The sequence below is a fragment of the Harpia harpyja genome, chromosome 16 (genome assembly GCF_026419915.1).
Source record: "Harpia harpyja isolate bHarHar1 chromosome 16, bHarHar1 primary haplotype, whole genome shotgun sequence".
In the NCBI taxonomy this organism is placed as follows: domain Eukaryota; kingdom Metazoa; phylum Chordata; class Aves; order Accipitriformes; family Accipitridae; genus Harpia; species Harpia harpyja.
In genome coordinates, this window is record NC_068955.1 from 21,105,019 (window position 1) to 21,130,879 (window position 25,861).

General features: G+C 41.9%; 1 protein-coding gene and 1 long non-coding RNA gene across 3 annotated transcripts in view; both read left to right on the top strand.

Annotated features, from left to right (window-relative positions):
* The first annotated feature begins 1,579 nt into the window (after window positions 1-1,579).
* LOC128153000 (uncharacterized) lies at window positions 1,580-7,546 on the top strand. Its single transcript, XR_008238816.1, has 3 exons — window positions 1,580-2,077; window positions 2,335-2,430; window positions 2,707-7,546. It is a non-coding gene; the product is annotated as an uncharacterized LOC128153000 (long non-coding RNA).
* A 1,012-nt stretch (window positions 7,547-8,558) lies between these two features.
* Window positions 8,559-25,861, top strand: part of SWAP70 (switching B cell complex subunit SWAP70) — a 41,799-nt gene continuing 24,496 nt past the window's right edge. The window contains exons 1-3 of one of the 2 annotated variants that reach the window (XM_052810953.1): window positions 8,559-8,735; window positions 17,106-17,246; window positions 23,539-23,712. In XM_052810953.1, the coding sequence (XP_052666913.1) occupies window positions 8,637-8,735; window positions 17,106-17,246; window positions 23,539-23,712 (414 nt within the window). In that variant the 5' untranslated portion in view covers window positions 8,559-8,636. Of the gene's footprint in view, window positions 8,736-9,713; window positions 9,915-17,105; window positions 17,247-23,538; window positions 23,713-25,861 lie in introns of those variants that run through there. The other variant, XM_052810952.1, reaches the window with a different exon arrangement.

Sequence of the window (25,861 nt, forward strand, 5' to 3'; positions counted from 1 at the left end):
GGAGGTTTTTAAAAGACATGTAGATGTGGCACTTAAGGACATGGTTTAGCAGTGGGCTTGGCAGCATGAGGTTAACGGTTGGACTCGATGACCTTAAGGGTATTTTCCAACATAAATAATTCTATGATTCTATGCTATTGCTGGTCACAGGTTTTGTATCTGCCATGGAACGGATGCCCAGCCTAAACCATGCAACTGAAGGGGCTCTGGATTTTTTAACTTTCTCGTGTGACAAGCAGAATGTTTAAAAAGGAGCTTCAGGGTTTTTAAGTAGTTTATGGGAGCAGTAAGCATGGTGAAATTTTATCTCAAACTTTCATAAGCTTTCCTGAGGGCAGTGATGAGGCTGAGAATCCTGGCCCCAACAGTGGCCAGTAGGAAGAGGCAGAGAATTTGGCAAGTGCATTAATGCTTCCCGTGAATACTCCCAGCATCCAGTGATTCATGATTCAGATGCTTGCTGAGTGAGAATTGATATCTATTTCTACTGACATTAAAGGGGTTTTCTTTTTTAAGAGAAACAATCTTACAGTAATTTTGGTAGCTTATGAATTTATTGCAAAAACAACATTTGGGCAAAACTTGTATGTAGTTAAGCAAGCCATCTTTTCAGGTGGAAGAAGAAGCTGCTAGACTCCCACAAAATGTAGAAAGTCGATGTCGGTTAAAGAAATTCTACCAACCATGGTGTAACAAGATGAGCTTCAGCTCTTCAAGAAGAAACCTTTATCTCAATTTAAGAAGCAAGCATTAGAGTTGGGTGGCAAATGTGTTATTCAAAATAGCTATATCTAATGTTTAACTTTAACCATTTTTCTCGTGAATTCATCTAGTTTAACTTGCCAATACAGATGTAGCATAGTACCTCAACTTTTTTGATCAGAGTACGTGACTTCCTGAAGAACTACACAGAAAGAGAACCTAAAAATAACTGAAAGCAGGTATTTCAAATCCCCACCTCCTCTAGATACTTGTCTGCTTCTTTGTCTTCTGTCTTTGAATACAAATCCAGTGTCTGTAATCCATCTTCTAATGATGTGTTACTGGACAACACTACCTGTCTAGTCTTGCTTAGTCTTGCTGCATCTTGTGCCCAAAGACTGTGCAGTGTGGTGGACTAAAGCTCTTACAGAATTAGTTTCCTGTAATGACATGACACCACTTAACACTGACAAATGCTGCTTTCCAAAAGAATATTTTGAAATTGTTCCATCTAAATGATTTATTTGTGGATGAATTGTCTTCCGTTTGACTGTACAAAACTAGTTCTTGTTGGAAACAAACAAAGTATTAACCCCCCCCCCAACTTCTTAGTGTGAATTTCAAGTGTCAAGGCTTGATTCGCTTTTTGGATAATCATCTTGTGAATCAAACCTTTCCATGGACTACCTGTAGAAATATTGATGATCCTTAGTTTTTCATTGTTTTGCAGGCTAAACGATTATAATCAAATCATAAATGCTGTATTTTAAAAAATATTTTGAGTTGCATATGGTTTTCCAATACTATATGAAATTCTATTTATGCCATTACTGTCGAAACACAATTGGATTTACCTGGAGAATGTTTTTTCCAGAAAACAATACTGTGATAGTCACGCATACTACTGGTCCATTATAGCCATGAAGGCCAACAGATGGAGGAGGAGTATGTCTGTAAAGGGAAGTTAGCACCTTCCAGGTGGGAACTGTAGCATAACTGGAAATTGTTGTTCTACTTCATAGATTGTGTATCAAACTCCCAGCAATTTTGCCATGAATTCACACATGGTTAACCAGCTAGAATTACTAAGGTCATCTTAGTCTCTTGTTTTGTTTTTAAGGTATTGATACACAGCATTTGTCTAGTTTGGGGTTTTTTTGCAGTTTCCAAGTGTCCTATCTGCGCGCTGATTTCCTGCTTTCCCCCAGTGCCCCCCCTCTGGATACAACCTGTTGATTACCACAGACCTAATAACATATTTTATTTTAGTTGGGATGGATCTGAATTTGTAAGATGTAGAACCTGAAAAACTTACTGACTACTTGGCTTTTTTATGAAGTTACAGACAAGCTTTACCTCCCATCTAGAAATGGGGGTGGGCACTGCTTGTATATTTGAAAATAGAATTTCAGTTTCATAGATTGCATTACTTTATAACATTGAAAACTTTAATGAATAAAAGTATACTCAGTCACCCTATCCTTGTTGAACTGGGGGGAGGAAGTGCTATGCATTGTTTGACCCCCTGCCAAAAGCTGATCAGCTTGACGTTGTCTTTAGTGTGTTTTGTAGTCTCCAGCAACACCTGCTGGACAAAATAGTCAACTGTACACTGAATTTTTGTCTTTAAAGTATTTTGTGTGCTAATATGATGCTCGACCTTCACTGTTAGAAGCCACTATCTTGTTCTGCAGTAGTGATTGAGCATTCTTGCCAGCGCTAGTTCAGGTAAGTGTTGACTTTTATTTTTTCATCTGCACCACCCCCTCCCCACCACTCCCACCCCCCCCACCCTTGGTTCTGTAGGCTTGGAAACGGCATCCTCGTGATTTCACCATATATGTGATTTGGTATATAACATGTATGCACGCTTAATAAATCTGTGCATGTGTGCTACCTATGAATATCACTGCTATGGATGTGCTTGAGGACTGGGGTCTAAAGCAATGGCCAGCAAGAGTCAAAAGCAGGGCTGTTCCCTGCCTGAACCTCACCTTCTTTCAGTGAACCATGGACACCGTCTGAGAGAGCACAGCTGCTAAGCTGACACATACCTTCTGCTGTCAAGAAACACTGCAGAGAGAAAGCAGGAAGAAGCAGTGACTGGGCAGGACAGCACACAGGAAATTAAGGTCCTGCTTCTGTTTAAACAGTTGAAATTGGATGAAGATGCTGTCTTCCCAAAGTATAATGGGGTTTGTGGCAGGGGAAAGGGAGGTTCCCTGAGGAGAGAATATTGCTGTGCCTAATTAAAAAGGAAGCAATTTATTACTGTTTAACACGTTGCTCAGAGGTCTGAGGTTGTACACACTTAAAAATTATCTGAGATTCTGGATAGTCTTGCAAAATCTGAAGAATTGGTTTCAAAGATCTTCCTTTTTCCAGTCATTTGACTCCATTCTAATACACAGCATCAATATTTAGCATGAATAATCATGCTGGTCTAAACTGATTTCTCTGTTTGACTCAGCATGAAAGCAGAATAACTGGCCTAATTCTCATTAATGATCTCCTATGTATCCCTAGGGTTACTGCCAGATCAGTGGGCTAATTGACATAACTGCTGCTGTTAATGAATTACCAGTTATACACAGGAAAAGACTCTGTGTGTTCAGCATGCATCCCGATGAAGATCATCATCTTCATCTATTGATTTACAGACGACAGAATACACCACTAATGAAAGTATTTTAGGCAGGGTGTTCTGCAGGATAGGGATGGGGAGGACAGGAGAAATACCTCCTGTTCCCAACCTTTAGTAGTCTCAACAACCACTGCTCTTGGGTGATCTTCCTATTTCTGCAGCTGTTTCCTCTTGCCTCTTTTCACTCTCAGCTACTTAGGTGTTAAGATGTTTAGGGTAAAATCTCCCCATATATTTGTTCCATGCCTTAGCAAATGGGATTTTAATTTCCTTTTGGTCTTGTAGACACTGAGTCAATATTGATTGAAAGTCTTCTACACGAACCCTGCTTAAATAGCTTTTTCCATTGACCATTTCTCTCTTTAGTTTCCATTCCAAAACATGGTATCAAGTGGTTACTGCAGTACACACCTCGGATTTAATTTCCTCTTCCTTTCTGCAAGTAAGGTATCTGCGGTATTCTGTTCTACAGTGAGTTCTGTAACTTAGTGAGAAATACCTTATCAGCTACAAGCGTAGAGTAAGATGGGTGTTAGCAGGGAGGAACTGAAAGGTAACTTAATGCTCTGTGTTTTACCTCTTCATTATGTTTCTGTTGTCAAGTTTGAATAGAAATGCATGTATTCTGCATATGTGTATGAATAGAAGAAAACTGTAGTGAAGTAGGTGTGCTTTGCTGGAATAACTTCAAAGATTGCTCTAGAAGTCTTAGAAGTGAATGGAAAATTAACTTTTTTTTTTGTAGGAGAGACCGAGCTGCCATTCTGATTCAGCATCTAATGCTGCTTCTTATTTCACCTAAAATAATTTTCATGCTTAATTTCTACATAGTTGCAGTGAGAATGTTTGAGGCATGTGTATAAGGGCAGAGATAGAACTTACTTTTAAAAGTATTATAAAATAATAGAAAAAACAAATTCCCCAAATGGCTTGAGGACTGGGTTATGGTATAATGTCAGATATACTTAGTGTTTTTTACACTGTCCCCCAGTGCTTCCTGGAGATGTTTTATGGTGGAACTAGTCTGTTCAGAAACTGTAGCACATTGATCATGAACACTAGCATTTCCTTTAGTTTTACTTTCTACTGAAACATTGCTGTGAAATGGCAGATACTGGAAATACAGTTTGCTACAAAGTTGGCGTAATGGTCTTCAATTTCTGTTTGCTTCAATTTAGTTTGTCTGTGGAGAATGAAAATGACTGGTCTAGCCACAGTTCAGGAAGATTTTCTCTGGGCTAACAATGAGCAGAAAACCGTGAGTTGTTGATGTGTCTGAATTCTTTCCTTGATGGCATTTTAACTGACTCGGTGGCATAAAACAAAATTAGTAACAGTTCAAATGTGTAATGTTTCCTCTGGTTAGAACCTCCCTGACAAATACTTATTATTTGGCTAACAAGGAATAATTAAGCTTCTGCAGGGAGAAGGAAAAGTGATTGACCTCTTAAGGCTGAGCCTCAGCTGGGTCTAACTAAAGATTCTTCCTGAAAGTGTGAGTCACCCGATGAGACTGTGAGCCAGTTTTCCCTCCCTGAACTTCTCTCCACCCTTCAGCTTTTAACTGTGGTGAGCCAACAAGATTAGAATAAGCACAGATTTAAAATAAAGTTGCTGAGATCTCAAACAACTTTCAAGAAAAGCAGAAGTATGTTAAGTTGCATCAGAACTTAACTTTTGTACCACACAAGCTATTTAGAGTTTATATAGTGCTATCAAGGACTTCATGGTTAAGTGTGATCACTATTAATTAATGTTTTGTGGATTATATGTTAATCTTATCTTCAAAGGTTTAGAATGTAAAGTCTTTGATAAGCAAAGATCCAGACTAGCACATCAAAACTGAAGAGTTGCTTAAAATAACTCCCACTTTGGGTGTGGGTGCAGTTAGTCCGGTAACTTTGTTAAAGCTATTTTGGGTAAGTATAAAAAACAAAGGTTTTGTTCAACAGCAGGTTTATGTCTGCATATGAACTTCAGTTTAACTGGTTTTGCTCGATTAGTTCAATCCTATAAGAACTATTTTAAATGTGAGTATGTCTATATAAAATCATGTACTAGTTTTATGCATAACTTGTAAGTATCCTTTTCATTAACCTACCAAAAGCTGGAGCAGCTGAGGCTTATGTAAACTACTAATTTTAATGAAACATGGACTATTAACCTATTGACCTGAATGCAACTGTTTATATTGTTAGTGGAAAACGAGTCTTGTTCTGGAAAAGGATTTTAGCATGTCATTTAAACTGGGAATAACAGAAGCCAGTGAAAAGAACGCAGAGAAGAGCACAGTTTTTTTTTTCTACAATTACTTTGTAGGGCATTTTGTTTTAATTTCATTTTTCCACTCGTTTTTATAAAAATGAGCTGCTAAAAATCACTGAACTTGGTTCAAAACAGAAATTAAGTGCCTGCCATGAGGATACTCATGTGTGAACTATATTAATTGCTTTTCCTCAGTGACATTTCACAGAACCTAACTGTATTTTAATGCACTTTAATAGGTATGTTCTGTATTTACTGGTGACCTTGTGGTTGCTCAGCTACCAAATAAAATGAAATAGTTTGTTAGGTTATCTGCATATACACAAGTTGTCTCCTTCTTCATTAAGTGGAATGGCTGTGGTCAAATTGGAGAAATGCTGATGTATTTCAGGATGATAGATGTTTCTGGTAATATTAACAGCTATAATGTTAGCAAATCAGGTTAATTAGGAAGTTTAATCCAATTAATCTTTGATGTTAATTGTGTAGTTCACACCATTCATCTTGAGGAAAGAGCATAAATAATTGCTTGTGGGTTCCAAAGTCCTGAATAAACTATGGAGAAAAACATTAAGAAAAATGAGGGGAAAAAGGCTGCTAGGATACTCTAGGATACCCTGCTGAATAAGGTAGGTTGTGTTTGACTGTTCACTGTGCTACTGAGAGACTACGACATCTCTGCATTGCTAGAGTATTTTTGTTGCTTGCTGTAAGCTAGAGAAGACACTAAAGAATAAAAATTACCAGAAATCTGTGGATGATTCCAGTCTCCAATTTCCCACATACAGAAAACTCATTTTATGAATTATTATGTATGAGAATTAAAAGTAGTTCCTACAGTGGATTTCACTATCTGCTCATCTGTAGTGATCCTGACCAGAAGACCGTTGTACATCGAGGATCAGTGATCCACGTAAGTTAGGCCTGTGCCTACTCAGCTTGTGCTGTACTGCGCTGCCTGTCCAGCCTGGCCTCCAGGACCATGTGGGGCTGCGTGTCCCCTGCAGCCGGGGGATACGTTTACCCGGCTGATAGTACCAGAGGAGCCTGCGGGCAGCTCCCGCTTGGTATCTGAGATTATACCCCCTGCGTGGCCTGCCCTTTATCTGAAAATGCAGCAAGAGGTTCTGGTGTTAACATCCTTTCTGTTTGGCAGTAGAAATGATGTATAGGGTTGTTTCCTTGTGTGCTGGTTTTGGCTGGGATAGAGTTAATTTTCTTCACAGTAGCTGGTATGGGGCTATGTTTTGGATTTGTGCTGAAAACTGTTGATAACACGGAGATGTTTTCCTTACTGCTGAGCAGTGCTTACACAGAGCCGAGGCCTTTTCTGCCTCTCGCCCTACCCCACCAGTGAGTAGGCTGGGGGGGCACAAGGAGTTGGGAGGGGACACAGCCGGGACAGCTGACCCAAACTGACCCAAGGGATATCCCAGACCATACGATGTCACGCTCAGCATATAAAGCTGGGGGAAGAATGAGGAAGGGGGGACATTCCAAGTGATGGTGTTTTTGTCTTCCCAAGTAACCGTTAAGCGTGATGGAGCCCTGCTTGCCTGGAGATGGCTGAACACCGGCCTGCTGATGGGAAGTGGTGAATGAATTACTTGTTTTGCTTTGCTTGCATGCATGGCTTTTTTACTTTACCTATTAAACTGTCTTTATCTCAACCCGTGAGTTTTCTCACTTTTACCCTTCTGGTTCTCTCCCCCATCCTGCTGCCGGGGAGTGATTTGAGAGGCTGTGTGGGGCTTAGCTGCTGGCTAGGGTTAAACCATAATACATTGTAAGAAAATACTGTAATAGCTTGAATGACCAAAATGGTGTAACTTTTCCACGAGCAGGATCTGCATGATGTGCTGCACCTCGATCAGGGACCTGGTTGATGCTGCACAGCTCGGGGTTCCCAGCACCTGAAGGAATGTAAGATTATTTATACTGTCCTCTCCATTACAGTGTTAGCTCCAATAAATGGCATTTAAGTGGTACTTCAGAGTCCGAGTGCGTTTCATAATGAACCGGCACCACCTGGTGCAAAGCAGTCATCTTGCTGTACCTGCCAGAACTATTGCACTTGCAGAGTGCTATTTTTGTTCTGATGATGCAGCTGATAAAGACTAAAACTGGACAAAAGTTAAAAACTTTTTTTTTCGTTGGTTGCTAGATGTCTTGAATTTGGCATCTTAACAGTTCTGCTTAAAGTCCATGAAAATGAAACCCTGACTTGATCATGAGCTGCGTACTGTGAATTATCTCAGATGCAGTATTCAAAGCAAAGTATGTTCCGGCGTTACCTTCTTGCCGCTTCTGGTCTAGGTGCAGCTAACCGTATTGTTAGCAGAGGAACACCACGGAGGGATCCGCTAGAAACCACAAGGGCTGCGGAGGCATCCGAAGTCCTCACGCAGCAGCTGCTCTCACCACTGTTTAGTCTGAACCCACAGCGTTTAGGAGGACTTAACACGCAAAAAACCCCCAAACCCCAACCCGAAAAACCACCCCAAACCCCCTAACAACAGAACGGCTTCCTTGTGATAACGTTTTGTAGCGCTCCTCCGAGCGGTGAAGTTCTTTTTGGCCCTTCCCGCCCCGCTACTTTGGCTTAAGCTTCCTTCACTCCAGCTGTATGCAGCCTTCGCTGCGAGCTGCTGTTTGAAATTCTTGGGGCTGGAAGAGTCTACGGGGAACGTTCCTTTTCGCCGTGTGAGCGTGTCGTCCTGTGAAAACCAGACGGCGTCTCCCGCCCCAAGGGCGGGGGGCCGGGGCGCAGCCAGCCGCGGCGCGGGGGCCGGCGCTGCCGAGGCAGGTACCCCGCGGCGAGCTCCGCCGCACCTGGCGCGGCCTCGGCCCGCCCCGGCCCCCGCTGCCCTCGGCCCTTGCCGCGGAGGCGGCTCCCGGGGCGGCGCCTGCGGAGCCGGGCGGGGCCGGGCTCCCGCCCCCGGGGCGGGCGCGGCGGCGGCGGCGGCGGGGCCGGGCGAGGCGAAGGCAGAGCGGCCGCGGGAGCGCGGCAGCCGGCGGGCCGGCCATGGTGGGCCTCAAGGAGGAGCTGCTGAAGTCCATCTGGCACGCCTTCACCGCCCTCGACCTCGACCGCAGCGGGAAGGTCTCCAAGTCCCAGCTGAAGGCAAGTGGGGCGGCCCGGCCCGGCCCGGCCCGGCCGCGGGGGTGGCGAGCCCAGGGGACGCGCTGTGGGGCCGGGGCCCGATGTGGGCGTGGGGGGCCGCGGCGCGGGCCTGGGCCGGCCCCACCGACCGCCTCCGCAGCGGGCGTGGGGGTGCCGTCCCCGGGGCCTGTCCGAGGCGGTCACGCTCGGGGCTGGACGAGGGGACACGGCCGCCCGTTTTCGAAGCTCGCGTGGGGGCCGCGAATTACGTTTTCCCCGCTGAGGCTGTCGTCCGTCACACGGCAGCGTCAGTCGCCGTGGCTCCTGGATGCCTCTGTCCCGCGGGAGCCTTGCCTGGGCCCTTCCTCATCCTCGAGGAGGCTTACTTTCATTCCGCCCAGGCAAGCGCTTTGTCCTCCCCGAGGTGTCAGCGCACAAACCCTTGTTGTGCTTCTGGTCCGCTTTCAACTGCGTGTCCTCGGTACCCTTTCTGGCCAGAATCTTTTGTGGGGTAGCCACGAGGTTCCATCTATAGGGGTTGGCTGCATCCAAGTGAAATTCATAGCTTGCCAAGGGGAGAGCGGGGTTCCACAGTGCTCTCTTATTTGGGTATAAACAGGAGAATTAGTCAAGGGGCTCCGACTGTGCCATTCTTTCCTTAGCTTATATGCTGAAGTAATGTTTGTGCTCTTAAAAGAGCTCTCAGGCAGCTTGCTGAATCCGATCCCATCTTGGCCCCGCTTTATGGGACCATTTTGGCCTGGGAATAATAGTGGGAATCCGGCTAAATAAATATTTTGAATAAGAACGGAACACCTGTTGACATTTGAGACTGTGGGTCCTTGTACCGAGTGCTGGAGTTGTGTCAGCTGCAACAATTAGCTGAAGTTTGTGCCCTTTGTGGGATTAACTTCGCAAGCGAGAGTGGCCGTGCTGCAGGTGGTATTTCCAAGTGTGGTCAGTAGCTAATGGACTTTGTTTTCAGCATTATGTAATAAGCGTCCACAACATGCAATGTACTGCAAGCAGCCTGTTCCTCTTCTCCTTTTCTTTCCTCGGGGTGATCAGGCTGTGAGATACAGCCTAACTTCGCCCAGAAGTGACTGTGGGGCAGGAGTTGGGCAAGAGGCTAGACCTGACTGTGACCTCAAGCTGAAAACGTGTGCAGGTCCCAGGTCTTCTACAGGAGGTGTCATGAAAGTGAGTATTTGTGTTGCAGGACTAACTGAAGTAGGTTGCAGAGAGGCATTTTTTTGTTGTCCTGCTTTTTAAAGGAATCCTGTTTTCCTGTCACGCTACCACACCTTGTGTGCGCTGCCGCAATTTGTGTGCTCAGTGCAGTCACCCAGGAGGTGTGTCTGCAGCACGTGTCGGTGTGCCGGTTGGCGAAGAAGCTGTCGTGGTCACACAGGTGCTGGGGTGAATAAATGGCTAAAGAAGCAGCCGGGATGCTTGTAGGCTTGTACAGCTTGCTCTGATGGAGCAAGGTAAAAAAATAAAAGGGAGAGGAGAAATTAAACTTGTCCCCTTGTTACCTATCAAACATCTTCCTAAACAGTTTTGATGTTTCGTGCTGTCTATCTGTGAGAGAGGAGGGATGAAAAAAAGAGTGGGTCTTTGTGGATCTGTGCAGTTTTGTCTGTGATACAAAGACTCCTGAGGGAAGTGTCAACTGTGGGATTTGCGAATGCAGAACCAAGTCTGAAATGAGGTTGCTCCCTTCTCTTGTGGCCACTGAGAATTAGTTTTCAGGAAACACAAGAAAGGGTAGAGAGCGTTCTTCTGTAGGCTTTTTGTGGCAAATGATGACTGTGCTGTCAAACTGATAGTCCTACTAGGGAGGAAAGGTGTATGTTATGGCAGTAGCCCCACATTGATGCAACAGAAAGGGTAGGCAGGACAGCAAAACAAGTTCCTGTCTGATTGATTTAGGGCTATGTTGTACTAAGAAGGTATTTCACAATAAAGTATTTCTCATCCACATTACCATGAGGAAGATGCAGCACGTCTATAAAACGGAGAGATGAAGCTTGCCGATAAATGGGTTAGTAGAGAGCTGTGGCATTAGAAAAATACGTTTAATAATTTAGTGAAAGTCCTGTTATAAAAAAAAAAAATTAGTAAAGATCTATTTGTTTTCTGAGAACAGCATGCAGTGCTGTAACTTGCTGAACTCTTCCCTCCTCAATAAGAAAACTTAATGACAATGGATCTTTGAATTGTATAATCCAGCATAAGGTACTGCCATCATGTTGCAGAGAAGGTCTTAAGTGTAACATGTTGGTTGTTAGAGAGCGATTTCTAGTTTCTCTACCTAGAAATGATCTTTAAGCCTTCCATAAAAATAAATCATTTTCATTAAATACTCTGAGAAAAATTAATGTGTGTTAGGTAGCTAAAGCCCTACTGTGAAGGGTTTGCATTGCATGTTGTTTTTAATACATCTAGAGCAAAGGGATGGAGGTGAGTGAGTGGCATCTGTTTTATAGTCTGGAGAAACCGCAAACACTTGGAGGAAAAACTAGGACTTGCTTGAAATAGCAAGGATTTCATGAGATGTCTTTTATTCGTTTGTATCTTTTGTATGTGGTCTGAGCTGCTGAGACAAGTGACAGTCAAATCAGCCCTCTCTGTAATGTTGAATTGTTTGAATGTTACCTTCTTCCAGTATGCACTGATTTTTATTTTTTTTTGTCTAATCAGTAAGTTCTACTGTTATGCTGCCTGCAGATCTTACCCTTTTTTCTACAACAGCAGAATCATTTGTGTATTCTGTTCTTAAATTAGGCCTTTAAGTATAGACACAACCATTATTTTGTTAGTGTGTTTCAGCACTTTCAAACACTGATACAGCAAGGCTAAAGTGTAAGTTTTGTGTATGCAGTGATAGCTGCTGTTGTGGTTCGAGCACAAGCTACGTGCAAATACTTGCTTTCCTATATTTAAATCCAATTTAATTTTTCTTGTAATCTGCAATTTTAAAATTGACTTATTTTTAAAGTTTCTGTAATGTGCCAACATTCAATCTGCTTTTCATCCAGATCTTGAAACACTCTGGTTTTAAACATAGTTACACTTAGCAGCCAGCAATACTCCTTGTAGTATGTGTTTATGATTGGATCTTGGAAAGAATACATACCAATTAGTTTTTACACTCTCTGGAAGTGCTTCCTTACATTGCTTTGTGATTTGTCTCTGCTTAGGCAACGGGGTTATTTGCCTGTTCTTGTTTTGTTTTGGGTGCTACCACTGGGGTGGATTTTCAAAGTCTTGGGTTCCTGGCGTGATATCTGCAGGACACGGATGGTGAGTACCTTTTGAAAATACGGTCTCGTTCAGGCCCATAATACGTGGGTGACCAAAGTTACTAGTCAGGCTTAGAAAATTTAAACTGGTCTTAAACTGTATCTAGGATGTTACAGGATTATTATACCTCTTATCTTTATTTTGCCTTTTTACTAAATGGGAAGTCAGTAGCTGGTGGGAAGAGGAAGAATGGTGTAATCAGGGGCAAGAGGGGTGGTCGGAATGGAGAGGAAGACCTCAAACAATGTAGCAAGGCACTGGAAAGGTTGAGAGCCTGTGACGAGTGGGCAGGACCCCAGACGGACAATTGACTTTGTACAACATTGAAGGATGGTAGGAAATTAGTCATTATGACTCACTATGAGAGAGTTGTACTCTGACGTTATTAACGGAGCTCAGAGGCATTTGTATTAGGGTAGCCGTGAGGAATCGTGTCTGTAAGGTGCGAGGGGAGGGATGCCCCTCTTCCAGAAGAGCTGGCAAACCGAGGCAGCTTGTAGTCTAAAAGGGGGGGCATTAGAAAACGACGGGGCCATGATGCTGTGCTTGAGAGGAGCAGCTGCCAGTGGATCAGCAGCCTGTTTAACCTCTGTCTTTGAGGTTTTGTCAACTGGTTTCAAGGAAGACGTAGAAGAAAGGTGCAGTAGATGGAGGATGTTTACTGGGAGCTCTTCCTAAGGGCTGGGAGCCGCAGGGCAGAAAGGCAATTCCCTTGGCAACTGGACAGATGCAGGCTGGCACCAGTATGTGACTGGGGGCCGGAGGGATGTGCTGATAATGAAGGCAGGCGGAAGGGTGAGGTTGTTGAAAATGGTGACAAGGGGTCTGTGAGTGCCCAAGGGAGAAGGGAGCAAATGAAGGAATGGAGAGGTGTTGTGGGCGAAGGGTGCTTGCGTCAGGAACCTCAGCGGGGCTTGAATATGCTCGTCCGACTGGGAAAGAGGTTGCTGCACTAATCCCGATGTTAAATAATGAGACTCCGAATGGAACGTTAGCTACTGGAGTGGATAAGGAAGCTGTACTTTAGAGATGCTGCGATGCAAGAAACTACGCTTAGATGTACCCTTGTTGAAAAGACTTTGTGCCTGTGACAAGGGGCATATATGGTGCTGGTTTCCACACTGGTCAAAAAAGGAAAAGGGAATGTACTTGTGAGTAGCCTTATTTTGGCTGGCTAGCTGCTGACATGGATGTCAGGGAGAGATGAGCCAAGAATGTCTTGGAATGAATTCACATGAAGCCATTGAATGGAGCTGTCGGGATCTGCGATGCCAACATTTTAAAATCTTAAGAAGAGAGGGGGGAGGGAGAAGACCCTCCTGAAAGATGGAAAAGAAAAAGAAAAAAGTACTGAAGAAATTGACAATAGCCGCTGTAGGATTAGTCTGCCCTGTTAATGCTCCTACTATTGTCTGGGCCAAATTTTTGTCGCTGAGCAATAAGTAGTCTAGCAGATCTTCCTTTCCCCTTTAGAAACGCAGATCACTTTTATGGACTAGGTTAAATGGAGCTACTCAGATGGTAACAATTCAACATGTGCTTAAAGTTTTGGAAGATCAGTGTTTTGGAAAATGGGAGCACAGAGGGGAGCAGCTGTGGTGGAGTAGAGCTGGGCTGGAGATCTGCACTCCAGGTAAAGCAGCATGAGACTGGCCATAAATAAAGTAAATCCGAAGTCTGTAATGACCTTTGGTGTTCAGCTTGCTTGTTTCATATGGTTATTTATATTTAGAGCAGAACACCTTCAGTATTCCCTGGGCAACACTAGGCATCTTTCTTACAAAACTTTTCATTGAAAATGGAAGAATTGTGCCAAGAGTGCACTGGTTTTGTGGACCCTTTGCAGACCGCTTGTACTGTCTCATGGACTACAGTTTGGGGACCACTGCTGTACCCATTTGCTGCAGCACAGAGATCAATCTCTGGGCTGAGGTAGGAGTTGGCTCTGGTGTGAAGGTAGATTGTTAAACATGGCATCCAGAGCATATTAAGTGGTGAAAGAAAAAGCTGCTTAGCAACCCTGCGGGCACAGGGGGAATAATCCTTACTGGTGCAAAACTTCCTCGTGGTTGACGGAGCTTCTGCAAGGCAAAGCGATTTTTCATACCCCAATTAACCTAGTACTCAGCTAGATTTTTTTTTTTAATTGATCATTAAAATAGAGTATATCATGGCCCAGATAATGTGTTTTGAGAGAACAAAACAAAACGAGACCTTGGTGCAGAATTTTTCAGGCTTACCCTGCAACTGAAAAATTCAGCTGGCACTTGGCCGTGTTAGAGAATGGCAGGCTTTGGCAGGTGCTAAGGAATTTCCTGAGTTATGAAAAGAGAGCACTGGGCACAGGAGAGATCGTAGATAAGGCAGATCTTACAAAATGATTGAAAGTGGAATTCTTTCCTGGTAAATTAGTTGCTTGATGTGGAAAACCACCTAGGTTTCTGACAACCCAAGCACAGCAAGAAGGCCAAAAAAGGGAGAAGACAAACATGTAGAAAGGACATGATGAAAAAGTCTTTTACTGAGACTTTTAAGTTCTTTTGGTAATAAGCTTAAATCAGTTAGGCTTTTAGAATATTTTTATTAGTTGAGTATTTTTTTTAGTTATAGTATTAGCAACTACAGTCTGGTTGGAAAACTGAGCTCATCTTCAAGAATCCCGCAGTCTTCTATAAATAACAACATAAGCCTTAAATAGAAGGGGAAACACGCATGATAGTATGTTTCCCCTCCCCATATGTAAATCACATGGACTCAAATACTTGATTTGATGTGGCGGTTAAAAATAAGGATAGATTGAAGGGAGATACACTGTTGATGGAGGGTAGTGTGAAATGTGGTAACTTCTAAATACTATTTTGCTACTTTGGGAAATACAGCTTTTGTTGTAATATGGTTAATGCTACTGTTTTTAAGCTTCTGCACCTGGTTAGTTCCAGTGGCTTAATCATAGAATCATTTAGGTTGGAAAAGACCTTCAAGATCATCAAGTCCAACCATCAACCATGCCCACTAAACCATGTTCTGGAGTGCCTTGTCTACGTGCTTTTTGAATACCTCCAGGGATGGTGACTCCACCACTTCCCTGAGCAGCCTGTTCCAATACCAGACAACCCTTTCAGTAAAGAATTTTTTCCTAATATCCAATCTAAACCTCCCCTGCCGCAACATGAAACCATTTCCTCTCGTCCTATCACTTGTTACTTGATAGAAGAGACCGGCACCCACCCCACTACAACCTCCTTTCAGGCAGTTGTAGTGAGCGATAAGGTCTCCCCTCAGCCTCCTTTTCTCCAGACTAAACCACCCCAGCTCCCTCAGCCGCTCCTCATAAGACTTGTGCTCTAGACCCTTCACCAGCTTTGTTGCCCTTCTCTGGACACGCTCCAGCACCTCAATGTCTTTCTTGTAGTGAGGGGCCCAAACGTTAGCATATGGCAATGAAAATATGTATTTCTCGTGGAAATGTGTGCTTTTCTAAAAGAAGGTGTAACTTCGGAGGTACGTAGAGAGGAATTCTCCTCTGAACTGAACTTGAATCTTGGGCTTTGTAGGATTTTATGCGAACTATCTCTTAGACTCTGCATGTCTCCTTATCATACGTAAGAACAGCAAATGTACATTATTTTTTTGAGTGGGGGAAGCCCAGACATTTTAAGTGTGTGTCATAGGTTTGATTTACTAGGCTTTGACGACTTCAGACTTTCACTTCTTGTTTTGCAGCTACCCCATCTTGACCGCTTCATGTCTACTCACCTAAATAGACCCGCTTATAAATTTTCTGCACATTTTTTTACTGCTTTCTCTTTGCATCATATGGGTCTGATTTTTTTTTAATTTTATGCTACACAGTGAAAAAGTAAAATGTACACCAAAATTCATCTGCAGTCTGTGCCATCTAGTTGTTGATTAAAAAAAAAAAATACCACAAGCAGCATGCCTTTTCAAAAGATGCAGTCTGTTTTACTTCTGCCTAATTTTGTTTTACCTGTATTTTTTGCCTTTGGTTCTTAGTTACATTTTTTCAACGCAGACCATTCCTGGCATGTGAAGTTAAGTCCTTAACCCAGTTCCTGTAGCCGGTACATGGTCTTCAGAGGCTTAACTCTGCATCATGCCAAGGGGAGAGGGCTCCCGAGTGACAGCGTGTTTAAGACCCAGTGGGCAGCGTGTTACGGGACTGACCTGACTCGGGACAGTGTGAACAATGAAAGGGATGGTGCTTCGCCTTTCTTAGGAAAGTGCTGGTGGCACAGGAGCCGCTGCTAGGCTCTGAGGCATTAGTTTGTGCTTGCAAAACTCAGCCTAAGTTGAAGAAGTTGAGATGCAGTGGCTACCAGTTAGTTTTTGATAATTCAGTACTTCCTTAAAACTGATCAAGCATGTAGCCTCTTCTTGAAGGTCATTTCTCGAGAACAGACATGAGTGCTGGTGGGTGTTAAGCTCTTGACATAATGAATGCAAATACCTTTTTAAAATAAAAATTTGAGAAGCACACCTAAACCCTTCCCCTTTCTGTAACATTGCTTTTCCTTTGCCAAATGAAACATGGGGTGAATGCTGAGAAGCAACCCAAAAGCAAGCAGATGAGAGAAACCCATAGTTAATGCTTTAATTTGAGTGGTCATTTCTTTGTAAACTAAGGGTACATATTGAGTTGTTTTCTTTGTTACTCATTTTCACTAGATATTACATATTTCCAATTTCGAAGGCTAGGTGTTTGTGGTTGTTTTCCATAGCTATCTAATTTCAATCTGTGTTTCTGCATGCCCTTCCTGGTTTTCAAATGCATAAGTATATGTGTACAAAGGGTAGCTTCTGTAGTTGTGTTTGCCCTTCTGTAGGAATGGACCTATCTGTGATGGCGTTGCTTCTGTAAACGTGCAACTGTCTGAAGTCATTGAATCCTCGGAGTCAACTTTTTTAGTTACGTTTTGGTTTTTCACAAAAATCCGCGGGGCAGAACTTGTGCTGACACGAAAGTGTCACTTTGCACGTAGTTCTGTGAATCACAGGTCTGCTGTGGAGGGAATGCAGCATGGTTAAGGCCGACAGCAATGTCACTGATTTCTCTTATGTCCTTAGGTCCTTTCTCACAACTTGTGCACAGTGTTAAATGTTCCCCACGATCCAGTGGCCTTGGAAGAGCACTTTAGGGACGATGATGAAGGACCAGTTTCCAATCAGGGTTACATGCCTTATCTAAACAAATTTATCTTGGAAAAGGTAAGTTTTGAATTCTTGTGTTCTGTTTTTCCCTTTATTGGGTTTTGTATTAGAGTGTCTTTACAGTAGACTTCTGCTTGCAGGAAGCATGCTGGTGTGAAGACGCTCTGGTTGTGAGTGTGCCTGTGTGGGGTCGTGATGGGGCGGGTGCTCTGGAGAGCCTGTGTCTTAAAATGGAAGGGTGTACTGTTCTCTACTTCTTTTTTCTCTCCTTGGTTTCTGTTTCCTGTTACATCTGGCCATTGTCTAAGCTGCGTTAATGTAGAACCATGTTCATATTAATAAAGCACCTCAGCTTGAATTTATTTGAAAGTGTCTTGGAGCTACAGATTGTCCCACTTTATACTATGGCTATAACAGAATATTGTCATAGACTCCTTTGCAAACAAGAAGGGCAAAAATATCTTCACTGTCTATTCACAAGGTATTGTAATAAATAGATCCCTTCAAATAGTTACTGTGAGTGACATTAGGGAATGTTGTTAAGTTTCATCTTGCAAGTTCTTTCCTTTCGTGTCTGAGCACTCTTCAGTCTTCTGTCGTGCCTTGTTTTGGGGGGAAGCTCTGGAAAGCCAGCAGGGTTTCCCCTACTTTCCTCTCCATCTTGTTCTAAGATAGGTAGTCACTAGGCTTCAAAGTAAAAACAAAAGCTATCTTCCTGCTTTTTTTCTGACAACTTCTGTTGAGATACTGCTCTAGACAGTAATAACTAGCCCATGTGATTGTGCAAACATATGAGCTTCAATGCCACTGATTTCTCATCTGCTTGGGGGCTGGCCCCAGAAACCCTCAAACTTTGATGTTGTGGCTGCAGAGATACCTAGATGCTTGCTTCCTTTTATAACGTTAAGAAGTCCTGAACTGACATGCTGCTAAAAAGTCCAATGCAGCAATTGCAGATTATGCAAACTCCTTAGCCTGATTTGCTGATTTTTTGCCGCTGCTTTAATCTACATTTAATACTGGTGGAAAATGTTTTTTTTATATATATATATAATGCAGTCTGGCAGCTTGGAAGCAGTAGAAGCTTCTTATATCTAGCTAAGACTTAGCAGCTCCTCTGCTTCTCTAGTCTGTGTTGCGTTCATACTCAGTAATAGTGTCCTGTTTTATGTGTGGGATTTGTTGGCCGTTAATACGCATAAAGGTACCTGTTTAATGTCTTGGTTGTTTGGTGCTGAAGAATCTTGCTTTGTCCCTAAGAAGTTTGTGATCTCATTTCCGCTTCGTGTTGGCTGTCTGAGCTCCTTTAAGATTCAGCGGAGACCAAGCAGTTTGTATACAAATTCTGGGGAAAAAGAAAACGCCTTACTTTATTTTGACCAGAGGATTACAGTAGTAGAGTCTGAACCACAGTAGGTTTTGTTAATACTATTTGTAGGCAGTAGCAAGCCATTAAGTGGAAAAAAAAAAAAAAAAAAAAAAAAGAGTTGGAAGGCTTTTTCAAATATAAACGTGCTTTATTGTTAAAGGGTGTTTATAGGAAGAATAGTTACAGAAATGAGGAGCAATTGCATTTAAATTACACTTTGAAAATGAAAGACCTGGCTATGTAAGCAAGTTGGTGTGAATTTACAGTGTTTAGGTACTTTGGGGCAGCCTTGTTGCCCCATGGTAAAAACAAAGAACAAGCTGCCTTGCTTTCTCCTGAAAGGAAAGAGCATGACTGCCTGTAGTTTCTTGTTTTGTTTTATTCATACACTGATCTGGCTTCCAATAATTGCCTGATACACCCATACCATTAATTCGTCTTAAAAGATGAAATTGTTAAGGAACAGGATTAAATTATTGGTAACTTCATGTTATTTAATCCTGACTAAATGCTTGTAAATGGTTTGGATATGTACTATTAAAAATTAGTGAAATTTTTTAGACAGAAGGTTATCTTTGTGGACTGGAAAAGTCTTGGTTGTGACATCTCATCTTTTAGAGTTGACTTTACATCAGTGCCAAAAGACAACATGCAGTGGGATGAAGTCACTGGTTCATAGAGCGTCTCCTTTGTTTAAAACAAACAAGCAAAAAAAGCAAACAAGAAGCCCCTTCTTTTTTTCATTCTTCCAAGGCGTAATCTGTTCTTTTAGATGGGGTGATTGTAGAAGAAATGCTATTAATTTATGCTAGTAAGTAAAGTTCCTAAAGAAGGACTGGTGCTTTACACCCCGAAATACAGAGGAAGATCTCTCAGTTTCCAGTCATACATCTTCTGGTGAATTAATTGATTTGAGCAAGAGCAACCTGCTCAAGATAGGTTTTTTTGATCTCAAGATACTTTGCTTTAAAACGTCAGTAAAATATTTAAAGAATGAATCCTTAGATTTCTTTTAAAACAGATATGTAACTGTGACTTATAATTTTATTGAGAGGACTTTGTAACCTTTTGAAATAACTTCTGTTGTACTCTTAAATGCAGTTGCAGCTGTTTATACTTTTTAGTGCTGGCTTACCCTGTGTTACCCTGCAATAAAGCCTCTTTATATAGAACCAAGGAATCATCAAGAAAGGCACAAGCTGGTAGTTTAATGAGGCAAATTGGTTGCAACTAATTTCCTTTATCCAAATAGGGAACTTGAATAAACAGTTTGAATAATTAGTATTGCCTAGTTGATGATTTCCGGTATTGTGCTGCATGTTATTTAGCAGATAGATGTATCTAGGATTTTCTTGCATCTGAAACAAAATTTGTTCTTGTTCTGTAAGTGTCCCTTTCGGGAGGGAGCTGTCACTTGCCAATATAATGTCTTCATAATTTGTTTTACTTGGTTTCATAACCATATTTTTAGCATGTTCCATTATTTACAATGTATGTCTTTTAATACCAATTGAAAATATTTGCTTTTCAGTGATGGTGACGGCGGTATTTTACAACATGCCTTATTTATAGCAGGGAAGAGTCATAATGGGGGGAGACAAAGAAGGACATTGTTCTAAACCTCAGGTTATCTCATCTTCCAGACAATTTAGTGAATGTTAGTTACACTACCGATGCTTGTTATATTTTTGGAACTGACCTGTTCACTGGTACTTCAACCAAATAATTTCTGTATTTCCTTTTTTTTTTAGAGTTATTTGGTAAGATAGTGGTGATGTTAAATTATATTTTGCATATTAGTAGAAATAAAAGAGCTAGAAAATTCTATGGGTTTTGCTGCATTTTTCTTTTGATTATTTTGTGAAACTTCTTAGAAAGGGAAGGTAGGTGTCTTTCATAGAACATGTTTTTATCTCTATGAGTTTAAGCGGTTTTAAGGTTGGAGGGGTCAGTTCATTTGCATGTTTCATCATTTGGACAGATTCACAAATAAAAGTAACAGTTGCTGTAGAGTTAATAGTGTGGAGTAGTGTAGAAGTTTCCAAATTAAATGGTGACTTCAAATAATTTGTACAAATTATGAAGTACAGTTAAAAGCATGTAGTAGTGCACAGGAAAAATCTCTCGTACAAGGATTTATTAATTAATTAAGCAATGGAATTGTGTGATATTCACATAGGTTGCAAGCAGGATGAGTATTCTGGCCAAGTAGAATTGAAATACTGGTTTCTCAGCAGAGTGTCATAAATTTGTTTTAGTTTCACTTCAAGGTGATTTCAGTGTAGGATTCATAGTAGAGTCTCACTGTAATTAAAGAAGTTTTGGGGAATTCTCTTTAGATTTAAATACCAGGGTAGCCTGACCCAATCTATTTTATAAATATGTGTTTTGTTCATGTCATGAAAAAGCAATGTGTATATGGGTTTATGACTGGGTTTTTTACCATCAGTTCCTCCTGTTTGAAAAGTTTCTACTTTTACGGTTTAACTAAGTTAGAAGTACTTTTGCAAGTAAGTTCAACTATAACTTTAGAAACTATTCAAATATTTTTAATTTTTGAAACTATGCTTAGAAATGATCTGTCATAAATCCAGAGAGATTATTCATTCAGAGTAATTATTAGGTAGCAACCTACAGTGGAGTGTTGCCAGGCAAGGAAGCCGAAGTAGCACAACCAAGACTTTTGTAGCATGGAGTTAGCTCTAAAGCAATTTGGATTTAGCAGGATTTTCACCTTCCTTCCCCTCCCACACCATGCAAATGTACTTGTAGAACATAGGTACCAGGAATAGTTGGCATTGCTACATGAAATCGCTGAGGAAAAATTTTTATTCTTCATTAAAGAGAACTATTTAGTTCCATCCCCAACTCCCAATATCCCCAGAAAAACAATTTTGTGATTATTTAACAGCCAGCCTGATCATTTAGAAAAAAACCCCCAAAGATGTGAATCAGAGTTATTTTGGAAAGCTGGAGCCTGTGTGCTTGTTCCTGAATAATTCCTAAACAGTGTCTCCGCTCTGGATGACATGTGGGCCCCATGAAGTCCATTTCAGAATCAAGTCTGGATTCTGAAAAAAGGACTTTTAAGTCTGAAGTGGGACTGCTGGCACAGCACAACCTAGTCCCCTGCGGCAAGATGGCCCTGAAACCTCCTTGCTTGGCTGCTGCCTAATCCTGGTGGCAGTAACATGCTGTAGGTGACTCGGGTTTTGACACAAGTTTCTGAGGCGCACGCGGTCCAACTTTGCTACGTGAGCAGAAGCCATGCGCTTTCCTTTACCCCGGCCAGGGCCCGTGCCTTCCTCCACCCGTCTCCCTGTGGTCATTGATTGCTGCTGTGCTTTAAAACTTGAGCTGCTTGTAGAGCAACCCACCTTGTTTGTAGTGCTTAGAGCGCTTGCCAGGTGGTGGCTATAGGAAAGGAGATTTCCTACCCCGGCGGCATCTTCCTTGGGAGTAGCATAACCATTAGGACATTTCCAAGGTGGAATTGCTCATCATCTGGGTGGGTGAAGCTGTTTTAGACAAGAAGTCAAGCTTCGCTAGGCAGGGAGGACAGACGGGAAAAAACACAGGCAAAAGTAGCCAAGGGATGAGGCGCTGGCAAATTGAAGGAAGAAGGAAACCTGGCTTCTAGCCCTTCTTCCAAAGGGTGTTCGTTCGCTTAGCTGGTGTTTCATTTGAGACCCATGTTTCTTGTGCGAACAACCAGGATGCTAAGCTTGTGGCTATAGCAGTGATAGCTCCTACAGCTTCCATCTTCTTCAAAGGACAGCTGTAGCCTTGCATCGTCACTTACATTGGTGGCCTGCTCTGCAAGCACGCAAAGTCTATGGCTTTCTTTCATAGTCTCACTTTTAGTCCTGGAAACTGTACTGTAAAGTGCTTCTTTTTTTTTTTTTTTTTTTTTTTTTTCTTTTTTCCTCCACCCATACCAGTTCACTTCCTTAGTCTATCTTTGACTTAGCCACTGTGGCTCACCCTCCACTGTATTTGACCACTTACCAGACTGGGTAGGAAATCATACAGTTTGCAGTGGTGTCCTTGAAGATGCATGGTTTGGCCTATCATTAAGAAAATGTCGCTGAACATTACTGGTGTTGTTACCTCCAGAGGTACAAGAACCTGTTTCTTAGACTTGCCTTCCGAAATCTCTAGGGACTTCCATTACGGTGCAGAACATGCCTTTATCAGTTACATGTTGGCAAAGAAATAGCATTGCTAAGCTGTAGGGAGACAAATAGATTTAATCTCTAACATAAATGAGGGTTTAAAAAGAAAATAGAGGAAATGAAAGCTTTTGCATATGTAAATAATTCACAGATGGGTATGTACAGTTGCTAGGTATGATGAAGGATAATGAAAACGAGGAATTTTTTATCAGTAAGGTGAAGATTTGCAAATCTGAGAAAAAGGAAAGGTTTTAAGTGGATTAGCATTCGAGAAAAAAATGATTACATGTTTATGAATATCCTACAAGAGTTACATTTGAGTAACATGAAGAAGAAAAACATATTAAAGGTCTTTCCCAGCTGTTGTTCCAATATCGCTTTTAGCATATCCACGTGTAGTTTTGGCTATATTGGCTTCCAAATTTGCTATATAAAATCTCAGTAACACAGTGCAATAGAAGGGCAGGCAGTTGGAACTAAGACAGTTATGAAGATGGTTTGGAAGCTGAAGCTAACGTGCTAGAGGAAACACAGAATGCAGTGTAGCCTCCTCACATGAAGTCAGGGTGTTATTAACTTCACCAGAAATTGGAGGTTGGATGTAGATTTTGCTGGAAGAAATTCCTTAGTTGACCCCATGCAGGAAATCAGTCTAGGTTGCTATGGTGTTCTTTTGGGGCCTTGACATTTCTTGCAAACTAGAATTTTCTCTGTGCTTTTTGTGTGACTTAGCCTGTTAAACTTTGTCTGTTATTCTGTGCCATTTGTGCATATTAATTTTTTTTGTTCAATTTCTTCACTTTAGGTTCAAGGAAACTTTGACAAAGTTGAATTCAATAGGATGTGCTGGACTCTCTGTGCTAAAAAGAACCTCTCTAGAAGTCCTTTGCTGATCAGTGATGAAGATGCATTTAAAGTGTGGGTTATTTTTAACTTCTTATCAGAGGACAAATACCCTTTAATCATTGTACCTGAGGAGGTAAGAAACAAAAACTTAAGCTGTTTAACACCAGTTTGCTTAATGTCCCAGTTGAACTATGTTAATGTTTGCTACTCTCTAGAGATTTAAGATAAAATAATTATTTAATATAAAAATTTTATTCCCCTCCTTTAATAATGTAAGGGCTTGGGTGCTTTTCTTTGTCTTCCAGGGTGCATATGCGGGGATTCCCACAGGATACTTTAGATATTGATGGCTATGCGTGTCTGCCATTTAAACAGCCTGGATTAAATGGGACCTGCTGCTTGCACCCCAGTAAACAGCCTATTTTGCTTTTTGTGAGGACTGACTGGTGCTGGGGAGACTAGCTCCAGTACCAGCATTTGGAGCTGTTGAGGTTCTCACTTCACTCATGAGTAGTGCATGTATGTGATCTTTAATCACTGCACTTGCTTATGAAATTAAAATTTTGCACAGTAGTACATCAGTGTGATTCTGAAAAAAAATTCTCCCCTCTGCTCTGTGTTACCGTGACTTGCAAGATGAGTCTTCAGTCTCATGTCACCCTCCTGATGAAAAGGAGAAGTATGAACTTTTCTGATGATGTCTGTGTCTGATCAAAAGCAGCCACCACCTGAACACCCTTGCTTGAAATGGTTGAAGGAATAATACCAGAGAGATCTCTATACTTGAAGTTCATGAACAAGTATGGGCAACGCTCAAATAGGTATTTTAACCCTAAAGCAAGATTTTGGTATCTCCACTATTCTCCCCTTGGGGAGGGGCGAGGGAAGAAGCAGAAAGATCAGAACTGTAGGCATAAATAATCTCTTGCAAAACTATATACAGAAATCCCAGTGGTTTGCAGTTCAGCGCTGGAACACTGATTAATAAATACTTGCAAATTGTTAACAGTGAGGGATCAAAACAGTCTGATTTACATGCCACTGTGACATAACTGTTGGACTCCAAGCTGTTGTGCCAAACCATAAAGTACGGATAGCTCCCCTATCAAAATAAACTGCTTGGTTTTGCCTTATCTCTGACCATTGAGCAGGAGACTTTCAATCTGTACAATGTTTCTGATTTTGCCAGACTGGTGATGACGGGGCCCTACCTGGCATGCTATATTCCCATGAGAAATGGGACAGTATTCTTGCTTGCTTTCCTGTTTTTTCTGTCAGTTCTGGGAGACAGGGATCCTGGTTATAAGGAGGAGGAGCTAAGATAGCTCCTTTCTTAACGGTGCCAGATTTGGCTTTGGTAGAATGTCAGAGCCACTAATAAATGTCAAAACTGGGACACAAATCCACATCTCTGGTTTGTCATTGTGTTCCCCACTGCGCAGCCTGGCTTACCTGAAGGTAGATATTTCACATCTCCTTATTTGTTGGCATGGTTAAAAGCTTCAGACCTGCCAGCTCTGGGACATCAGCATTGCTCACTTGCTCCCACCCCACCAACCAAGCCCCCAGATTCATGCTGCCTTCTGTAGCTGATGCTGGGTAATGGCAACGTGTCCATTTGTTGGCAGACGAGCTGCAGAGTGGGCTCTGAGCCCAAAAAAGTTTTCCTATTTCATAGCTGCTGCTGTTTGCTTTCCTTCCCATTCTTAATGTCCAGGGTTAACCTGTGTTGCTTTTCTACTTGGATTATTTTTAAAATTCTTAGGGTGGGTCTGTGTCTGCATCTCCTTGATTATGGCAACATTTAAATTGTGCAATACTGTTTAAAGAAAGCTTATAGAGCCTGACAAAGAAAGGCTGCTCTGTTCTTATCATATACAATGCCTGTATTCACTCTGACCTTTTGCCTTAGACCACACAGGTAATGTAATCAGCCGGTGGAGTAATGCTGTCTGTGGAACGCACTCCTTGCTGGTTTGCATTCATCCTCCTCAGGTTCTCTGTGCTTCTGGAAAATTCCACATTTGTTCACTTACCCTTTTACACAAAATTCCAAAAGTAAAGACGCAAAGTTGCAATTTCAGTCAGTTTTACTTCTTCTCTTTGTGACCTTCCATACCTGCCTTTTAAGTTTTTATGTCTGGGGTTTTTTAAGTTAAATCTAAACTCCAGATTTGCAAAGCATTTTTTTGTACAAACTTATAGTTGTTGTCTTAGTGCTGAGAATTTCTACCTGAAAATAACGCTTTTCAGTATTATTGAAAAATGATACTGGTACCTAG